The sequence below is a fragment of the Synchiropus splendidus genome, chromosome 1 (assembly GCF_027744825.2).
Source record: "Synchiropus splendidus isolate RoL2022-P1 chromosome 1, RoL_Sspl_1.0, whole genome shotgun sequence".
Lineage (NCBI taxonomy): Eukaryota > Metazoa > Chordata > Actinopteri > Syngnathiformes > Callionymidae > Synchiropus > Synchiropus splendidus.
Window position 1 is genome coordinate 61,722,630 of NC_071334.1, and position 10,486 is coordinate 61,733,115.

A 10,486-nucleotide genomic window follows, 5' to 3' on the forward strand; every position below is an offset into this window, starting at 1 on the left:
TGCTGTGTTCTATATTTAATAATGAATATGAATGAATAAACAATTTATTGCGTTTTACGTTTTATATGCGTTTTACGTTTCCAGAAAATGTCTTTGACACCTGTTCTCATGGGGGTTTTTTTGGACTCAGATAACCATATAGACGGTGGTCCTCAGTAGAACATCTGTGTGGCTGGTGCCACCCTCCCGCGATCAGATGTTAAATCTTGACGCTCCAGCAGCAAGGAGTTGGTTCCACCAGTCTCTCAATCTCTTGCACACTCACACAAAAGAAACCACTCTGTCACTTATGACTGCTGCCCCAGCTGACACCCGCAGGACTCACCCGGTCAGAACCACCACGAAGTCCATTACATTCCATCCATTGCGGAGGTAGGAGCCTTTGTGAAAGGCGAAGCCCAGGGCGATGATCTTAATGGCGGCCTCAAAACAGAATATTCCAATAAAGTAGGGCTCTGTGTCGTCCTAAAGAAAGACGGAGAATCAGTGAGAGGATGAGAGCGGCACAGCAGCAGCTTTTTTTGTTCACAGAGAGCGGTTAATGAAGTGGAATGTGAAAAAGAGGGCGGAAAGTGGAGACAGATGTCCTCATTCACTCATTGGGTGAGTGGACTGCTGGTTCACACGGTGTAGGACAACACGTTAAAGAGTGCAGTAGAGGCTGTGTATTCTTGTCTGTTGAGTCCTGGTGCACCAACACACATCCAACCAGAACCAGGTCTTCACGCCCCATACCTAGGCGATACGTCCATCAGTCTCAAGACCATCCCACTTCTGACGCCAAAAAGAACACCCACCCCCTGAGTCCTGATGTCTCATGGGAAACACGTCCTCTGGAGCCAGCTTGATGGAAAGGAAATCAGAGTTCATCCTCAACATAGCCGAGCACTTCCACTTCGTTTGTGCGAGTCAGAGTTTGATCATTTTCATCTGTGTTGCTAAGTCAGAGCGCCTGAACATCCTTTGGCTCCATTAAGATCTGTCAGAGTCCTCCAGGCGAGCGCGGGCCACGAGCCGCGGTAATCTCACGCCTACACTGTAACCTCTCCCCTTCCATTTCCCTTCCTCGCTTGCAGCATCCTACAACCTGACAGACAAGTGCGCCCCCCTCCCACCTTTACACGGCTTCCAGCACCACGCACCCGCCGACATAAATAATCACGTAAAAGCAGCGTGACAAGTCTGACGACTGGAAGAAATGTGACCTTTTCTTCAGCATACTGAAAAATGTCTGATCACTAGATATGCGCGGCGGCGGTAGAATAATGACAGTCAGTTGTTGTTGAGGAGCAGAGACACTGCCTGTAGACTGTGAGGGAAGTCAGCCTGAATCATTGATGCCACTAAAACAGTCGAATCATTTCTGCTCTGCTCTACCACGACAGGGTTCATCGTCAAGACTAAAAATATAGCAGGAGCATGCACTGGGAAATCCCTCTGCACAACAAAGGACTAGACCAGCAAGAGTTAGCTACAGCTCCATTCTCCTCGGGAACGTTGCATTGCCTGTATGAAGGACGGACAACATGTTGAAGTCTATTTAGAACTTGTGCATGAAGCTTCGCCTCCCAGCTACTGAGTTATTGACATTCAGTTTGGATGTAAAGTGTTGAAGCATGACGCTATATGACCACTTGACCTCCACGTGCAGCAGCAGCCTTTTTGGGATCAGGCAAGGCCTGGGAGGCAGAGCGTCACCACAGGAAGAGGTCAAATGTTGTTTTAGCTGAGTGGGTGTGGAAGTGTCCCGGGGAAACAATAGAGCAACAGATTGAAGCTGCTTGGTTTGCACATCTTATGGCGTTTTTACTGGCTGCCTGTTGATAAAGTGGCATGAGGAAAAGAATGAGCACGTTAGGAATTGTGACTCAACATAGAACCGGGTCACTGAAAAGAAAACAGTTTGTTTTACAGGAAAACGCGTGTGGTTCATCGCCAAACACATTTATAAAAACCCATGAAGATTGCCTGAACACAGTAAACCTTACTGAAAGATCATTTATGTGGTGGAAGCAAACCTGTCCTTGTGCCTTGGAACTAGAATTGGGGGCACAGCAGTTTGGTTTTCAGTGCATTGCAGGGCCCATCTCGACCATCATTCACACCAGAGGACAATTTCAATTCACAGACAAACTCCATACTGAAAGGATACTGGTTCACCCTGAACCTGGAGTTGCCTCAAGGTGACCCCAAAGCATCGAGTCCGTACTGACTTTGACTTCACGACCCCACAGTATGGTGATATTAGGGGCTTCTAAACTGATGTTCTGTAGCCACATTACAGAACATGTGGCTACTACGATGGTCAAAGGTGGAAGTTCCAAGTCAATAAATAGTCAGAAGATAGAACCTTAAATACATTTAAAGAGAACAATCCATTTTAACTAATACGTTTGATCAGACTGTCACTCTACTATTAAAAGAAGTGATATAATATGAGGCTTTTACAGGCTTTAGTACACTTATTGCACGCACCTATACATTACTTTCTCAGCTGACAAATGACTGCAAATCACAGGAAAAAAAACAAAGGAAATTAATATCATGCTTCAATCCTCACTTTAGGTCCTTCAAACACAATATACAATCTCCTGTGGCTGGAGGGTTGCCATGACAACCAGATGCTCAACACCAGTCGCCCCACCTGCCACCGGTCAACGGTTCAACAGGTCATTTAGGAATGGTGGGAAACCAGAGATTTTTTCATTATTGTTTTTCAGTCTAGATGAAAGATGCGATGAAAATAGATGCTGATGGAAATGAAAAGGCCTGAGAGTTGCTGTATGAATCTCAAGAGAAGACCACATTTTCTTAGAGGAGTGGACACAAGGTGAACGTGTCTGAGGACATTTAGACAAAGTTTAGGTCGACACACACTCACCAGTCGCTCAGACATGGGCGTCTTGTCGCTGGCGGGTAGGTGCTGCTCCAGAGCCAGGACGATGCAGTTGGCGATGATGGTAGCCAGGATCATGTATTCGAATGGAGTGTGAGGGTTAAAGAAAGTCGCCGACATATAGGAAACACAATCAAGGTGAATTATGAACGTGTCCTGACAGGAACACAAACCGACAGGCAGGACACAAAGCACCATTAAAAATGCTCACTTTCTGCCCACTAAAGCAGAAATGCTTCATCTTGCTCTGGTTGAAGGCGTCTCGGGAGGAAAGTGTCAGCTACACGCACTCGTGATCTTTTCAGATGGTTGACCATTTCCTTTGGTTTGCAATGCTCGCTTATTTCTGCTCTCCATTTTCACGAGGTCACCGCTCGCGGGTCAGAGCCTACTGAAGGCCGGGGAATAGGGAGCTGGAGTCAGCACGAACAATTATCAATCGGTGAACACAACGGGAACTGGAATATGCACATTTGAAACCTGCTGCTCTCTTCCTGTTTATGTCTCATCAATTGTTTTTGTTTGAGCCACATAAGTATAGACATTTCTGTCGACCACATTTTTCATGTTTAGCAACAGCTGTAGCAACTTAGAGTGTGTTAGGTAGGAGATGAAGTCAAGACCACCAAACCAAAGAGGGGTGTGAGACTAAACTGACTACAGAATACTGAATCATACTCAGTTTGGTCTCGGTCTTGGTCTTGCCACCCTCATATGAGTCTGTAAGTGCAGGTCTCAGACTCAACTTGGTTTGTTGGTCTCGACTGCAACACTAGTGTTAGGATGATGCACAATATAGCAGGGTGGAAGCAGTGATAAGCTACTTCAAACATCAACAGTTTCACACCCTCTTGTTTTATGCGTTTGTGTGAGCAAAATGTATTACAATATAAGCAACAGCTACGAAAGTGTTGACAGGACTCTCACTGTCAAGGTTTTCCAGGCATCTCAAACACCCTAAAAGCGCTTGTCAATAGTTTCTTGTGTTTTCAAGGTCTTCCACTTTTGTTTGTTTGATCTATATGCTGTATATAAAAATACATAAGATCACTTTTGTACTCTATATTGTATGCTCTTATGTAATGATGAATTGAATGAAATAAATAAATGGTTTCTTTTTAAGCTATTAACAAAAGCTGATGCTCACCCTCACAAATCCACTGGTGTTGGATCGGCGACTTAAAATGGCTCTTATTTTTAATAATATTCAGAGATTATTTAAATTTCTGTGATTGTATCTACAAATTATGTGTTCACATTTTAGTGATTATTTTAAAACTGGTATATAGTCGCCATATAGGTTTCAAATAACGTGAATTTATCAAGGGGTTTGAATGCTGCTTGACAAAAATGACTCCATTTCAATTCCATCTTCATTTATGTTGAAGAAACACTGCTGGGGGAAGGATGTGGAAGCATCCCTCAGCGAACGCGTGAGTCGAGTTAACTGTAAAAACATTCAACTTTCAGGTAGACTCTCTAATTTAGCGCCCTATAATCCAGATCATCTCCCCACTTCCGAGTAAGCGCTGCCTTCACATAAGAGCCACGGCATCATCGCCCAACCTGCTGATGCCAACAGGAGGGATGAGCAGCGCGGCGTGGGGAGGCGCGTGGGCGCGTTCAGCACCCTGGAGAGGGCACCGACATAAGACGAGGAGGCGGCGCTGCCCGCCCGGACCGAACTCTGGAAGGCGCCTGAGGGGAGCGGCGACTAGGGGGCTCTGACCAGTGAAGTTGGGGGGGGGCTTTTGTGGGGACAGGACAATAGCCGGAGTCGGTCTTTGTGTGCTGAGCAGCGACAGGTGCTCGGATAAAGAAGGGAGAAGACAGCCGTGATTTTACAGCCTCAACAAACACGAGCGCTGGTTGCCACGCAGACACCTGTCACAAGGATATGGCCACTCCGTGATCCTCTTGGCGCACTTCCTGATCGCGTTGTCCTCGCGGAAGATGAAGAGGGAGCGGTTGACGGTGAAGCAGTTCTGTTTGACCGGGTTCGGGTTATATATGGCCATGGTTCGGGCTCTCTGGGCCATCGATTGCTTGTACATCCTCTGGCCGCCTGGAGCTCCTCCGCCCCGGGCTCCCCCTCTCCCGGCGCCCGGTCCTCCTCCTCTGCCGCCGCCGCCGCCGGCGCCTCCTCCATAGCGGCTGGGAAGGTCCTCGGAGAAGCGAGCCATCCTGGAAACGCACAGACGCGAAAGGGCAGATCCAAAGTGGGTTCAGTGGAGATGAAGGGCAGACGCATCACAGCCGAAACTCTTCATCCGTGGAGGAGAATAGAGCAGCATTTCCTATCTCCGTCCGCCCATTCCACAAGTTTGGAGAGAGAAATCCATTCAGCAGGAGCTCAGTCCGTCCAGCGCAGCGTCATGTCCGCACACCAGTTGAACCGTCCGAAAGAGAACATCTGTGCCTTCAAAACAACGGCGCGTCAGTGTTCCCCAGCGGGCAGCCACGATGGATCAGAAACATCCAGCGTGAGCCGCGGTCCTGCTGTGCGCGTGATGTTCTCTGCTGGGGGCTGAACCTTCACACACGCTCCTCGGTGAAAGAAGGAGGCGAGCACGTGACGCGATTGGACCAATCGCCGATTGGAGCGCACACACCTGCTGCTGCGAAACTCCGAAAAATCCCTCAACAGCAAAGCTGATTTCGGCGTTTTAATCGAGCATGGGGTTGTGTGTTCAGCTTTGTAGTGCGCTGTGAACATATTCATGTATCGGAAAATACATCTTAATAAGCGTGATTTGTCTTTCTTTATTTCCCTTTGCCGCAGCAAAGTCCGCTTCCTCCACCGTCGCACGTCTTCATTGACTACATCTACAGACCTCACTGCTGTCTTCCTCCTCTCCTTTACTCCGACACCTCCATCCACAGTATGTTCCCTGCTGCTCCTCTCCATGTGTCCAAGCCATCTGAGTCTTCCCAAACTCATTCTCCAAACTCTCCCCCTTCTTGTCTCTTTTTGACTGTAAAAAACGGCCCTCCTTGCTGCTTCTCTTCTGTGACAGATCAGCTGTTCAACCATGCCTGCACTCTCCTCTTTGCCCCCCTTGATTCCCATCCATTCCACTGCATGGATTATCTTAAATTCTCATGGGTTTCCACTACCTCTTGACTGTCTTCCACCTGGTTTATACTGCTGACCTTCATTTATCGTCTCTCAGCTCATAACACCATCATTCACTTTTTTGCCCATGTTACAGTAAATAGCACATGCATTGCTGTGGAAATATGATGTGTTATGAATGTTCTAAATGATCATGAACACACTTCACATGTATGTTTTCGATTATTCCGTCTACAAGTTCACACAGACGCACGTATGAAAACAGAACCAAATTGCTCTAAAAAACAATTGACAATTGAGTCTGAAACGCTTTGTGCCACAGTAAATATATTTAGAATTGAATGTGTGCAATTTGTAGAGGAAAAGATAAAATTTTATTCATTTATTTTAAGCAATCTGAGTCATGAAACCTGAGAGCGATGTTTTGAATGTTGATGCCAACAGTGTGTGAACAGGTTACTGCTGTGACTGTTGTGACAAGGAGCATATTCCATCCTTGTCAACAACACAAACCTCAGGCGGATACATTAAAGCAGGGTACACTCATAAGGGTTTTCAAATTCTTAAGCCATTTTTTTTTTGTCAGAGAGGCTGCACATGAAAACAAAAGGCCTGCTGTTGATCGTTGTGCGTGGTGTGCAGCGATAGTCTCATCGCAGTTCACCACACACAAGTTTCTGCCTCATCACTGAGCAAAAAGCGTGTTCTCCATGACAGAAATCTCACAAGATCTCAAGCGATAAACCGCTGTAGAACCTCGCTGCAAGAGACTCATTGTTTATTGTGTTTGTTGTGCATTTTATGGTAGTTGCTAAAGTATATATCATTGTTTGTTCTGATGTTCATTTTCCTGGTGTTCCTACAGTGTCGCTGTAAACACCACGACAAGAGGAAAAACACATGCAGCATGGACGTGCACCAAATGATGGTGGGTTTATGTGGGGAGATTAAAATAATCATGATAATAATAATCATAATAATCATCATAATAGCTGAATGATTTCAAGCATTGCTTCCTTGTTTCTCTGTCAAATTGCTCAGTGGTTGAATCCATTCCGTTGCACATCACGGTTCAAGTCAGGAGCGATTGGATCTCCACGCGCACATAAAGATTTTTCATCTTAAAACGTCATGTTACTATCATAAAAAGATTAATCTTATAAGAGTCAAGATGATCAGAGATCCACAATACAAACACGGATGTCTTCCATTTGTCCCACAGTGGGGAAATTCAATGTGTCACAGCCACTACAAGCAAAGACACTCAGGCGTCAGAGACAACAAACAGCACACAGAGCAACACATAGCTTTCTCATTTTGCATATTTAGACAAATGCTATGCTAAAAGATGATAATATATAAACATACTAAATAAGTTGATAATAAATTGTATAAATACATAGATAATAAACAAACAAATGACTGACAGTCCATCACTCCCTTCAGATTTAACTGTTGTACAGCCTGACAGCACTGCGACTGAAGGTGCTGCCCAGTGTCCTCTGGGTGTCCTGGAGGGGGTGAGACAGGCTGGCCATCATGGATGCCACCTTGGCCACAGTCCTTCTGTCTCCAACCTCCTCCACTGAGTCCTGAGAGCAGTACCAGGACTGAGCTGGTCCTCCTCACCAGTCTGTCCAGCCTCAGAATGCTATCCACAAAGTGCTTAACATACAATCTGGGAACATATTAGAACAGTTTACAACTGTTTTTAATGGCCCAATTTTATTTTGTATCTTTGTAAAACCATGTTGTTTCTTTCCCAGCCGGGCACATTGTCTTAGGTTGTACTGCAATTCTGCAATTCATAATGATCAGTGACACAAATAACCCAGAAGAGAAGGGTACATGTTCCCCAGCTGGAGGGACGCGTGGGTCACACGCTTCAAGAGGGGTCATGCCGCGGTGTGTGTGTGTGTGTGTGTGTGTGCAGGCTCCTGCCTCTCAGTGGAATAAGGGAAGAAAGAATGTGATAGAAGCAGGCCGATCTTCAATTAGAGCACACACACTCAGTCATGCACACACACACACACACACACACCTGCTTCCTCTTCTATTGAAGTCATTAACAGGCTGAAGTTTCTTCATTTGACCGTCGCGTCTCACTGATCACTATGGGTCAAATGATAATGCATTTAAATAACAGATGAAGAAATAACAATAACATAATAAAAAGATGTTGCTTTTTTTATGTTATCTGGAAATTGCCACTACACAATGCTAAGTTATCCCTTTTTGTCTTGTTGGTGCGAGCCTCAGAAGGTGTGAGTCGTAAAGTATGGAAGAAGCACAGCGTTGGTGGAAAATCTTTCCGTTCAGCTCATCTGACTGTACAGCGGAACTGGCAGCGAGCGCAGCCAGGATGAGGCAAAAGAGACACTTAGTGGCGGAATGGGTGTACTGCAAGTAATAGATAATAAACCGAAATCATGAGATTACGATACTATCTTGAAATAACGTGAAAAGTATCATGAAATAACTGCTTTTTATTTAAATAACGTGATAATTATCATGAAATAACGTGATATTATTTTGAAATAAGGTGATACTATCTTGACATAATGTGCTACTATATTGAAATAAGGTGATATTACATTGAAATAACGTGATTCGTATCATGAAATAACGTGATATTATGTTGAAATAACGTGATAAATATCATGAAATAACGAGATACTAACATGAAATAAGGTGATACTAACGTGAAATAATGAGGTACTATAAGTATCGTTAAATAACAAGATACTAACATGACATAACATGATAATTATCATGAAATAACGTGATATTATATTGAAATAACATGATACTATCTTGACATAGCGTGATACTACTGAAAAATATATTTACCTTGCAGGGAGCTCTGAACTTCTGTAGTAATCACTTTGGTTATCAAATTACAATCATGCTTTACTAAAATAGAGAGACAGAAATTATATTGTTCTGTTTTCAAACTGATGTCTGTTCTGGTCCAGATGGTGCCGACAACGCTAAGTGATGAAATAGCTCACATCATGAACCAGTTCCCTAGGTGTTTGTGTGCATTCAGGTTCAATGGTTGCTCTGAATTCACTGACTGTTGCAGGTCACATTGCACAGACATTGTCTATCCCCATAAAAAGAAGTCTAGTGGTGTGAGCTGGTGTGAGCCAGCTACTAAAAGGTGTGTCCATTTTTTTTGGGACAGCCTGTATATGATGATGACATCGCAGCATGTGTCTCACCTGGAGCACCTCTGTGCACTGTTCAGATCTTCATGCTTCGTGACAATTTGACATACGCCGTTGCTCCGCCTGGTTCTCTTGTCCTTCTGCTCCTCATTTGCCGTGACAGTAGGCTCCTCTTCCTCCTTGTCCTTTGCTGGCTCCTGGACTCGACGTCTTGGACTGGGCCTCCTATGGGGTGATGGAGCCCAATTGTCCTGATACTCCGCCCCCATGGTGAGCATCCGCCAGGAGCCAAAGGTGGCTGAGCGTACGGCTGAAGGAGAGCAGTAAAGTTGAAACACCTGCATGGTTCGAATGGTCTGCATGCTGCTCCGTGCTTTAGTTAACTGCTGCATGAGCAAGTGACTTGAGAGTGAAGTGGTGGACCATGACAAATAATCACAAATGAAGGAAGTCATGAGTGTCATGAAGATAGATGGTAAATAAACGGTAAATCCTATAGCCTTATAGATGCATGGAGCCATGATTGATGGTCCAAGCATCGTGTGAGTCAGTAGTGGGGAGATGGGAGCTGATAGCTGGAACGATTCGGTGATCAAATATAGATTAGTTCAGGAGGTCACCAGGTCAAGAGAGAATGGTTCCATCCATGCGTTGTGAAATACGTGGGTGAGTGATGACACTAAAGAAAGCCAGCTGAGCATTGTGATGGAGAAACTCACCATAAACCAGAGTGGAGCGTTTCTCCTCCCACCTGGAGCTGTGCGACGCTCTTCTCTTCATCACCGATTCTCCTCGGCGCAACCATCCAACACTCTGATCTGCTCCGGACTTCAGAAGACTTCTCATGTTCTGGCCTCTTCCATCTCGGAATGCGGAAAGGCAGCTTCCTGTACTTCCTCTTGGGGAAGCTCACAGCCCATCCAACGAAATGTTTGTTCATTTCATTTGGGCCTGTTTTGGTTAAGCTCTCAGGAAGGCAGCAATCAGACCAGGAAGTTCTCTCTTTTCAGCTCATTCTGACTTCAGCCTACAGACATGTCAATAATAGGGAATGATAAGGAAAATAGGAACAAGGGGCAGAAATCATAAGAGGCCATTTTCACTCTTTTCCTTGTCAATCTCAACATAAGACAAGATGAAATATTCGCTGCATTATATACAGTATAACAATAGTGAATCCATGTGATATAATGGTCACAAACTTTGTCGCTGTTGTGTCCCATGTGTCCCAATTTAAATTTCCCCTCCAATAATATGGAGTTGGAAAAAAACGCTTTATTATACACTTTCTTATATGAAGACAATCACCGCAAATATTCCGTTACCTATAAGTAGTATTTAAAG

At 44.9% G+C, this 10,486-nt stretch overlaps 1 protein-coding gene across 7 annotated transcripts in view; it reads right to left on the minus strand.

Annotated features, from left to right (window-relative positions):
* Positions 1 to 5,821, minus strand: part of cacna1bb (calcium channel, voltage-dependent, N type, alpha 1B subunit, b) — a 102,568-nt gene extending 96,747 nt beyond the window's left edge. For all 7 annotated transcript variants that reach the window (XR_008412940.1, XR_008412939.1, XM_053849216.1 and 4 more), the window contains exons 1-3: positions 4,796 to 5,821; positions 2,882 to 2,987; positions 326 to 465 (exon numbers count right to left, since the gene is read on the minus strand). Coding sequence is in view for 5 of the 7 variants with exons in the window: in XM_053849216.1 (XP_053705191.1) it covers positions 326 to 465; positions 2,882 to 2,987; positions 4,796 to 5,079 (530 nt within the window). In the remaining 2 variants the exon portion in view is untranslated. The remainder of the gene's footprint in view (positions 1 to 325; positions 466 to 2,881; positions 2,988 to 4,795) is intronic.
* Positions 5,822 to 10,486: the final 4,665 nt, after the last annotated feature.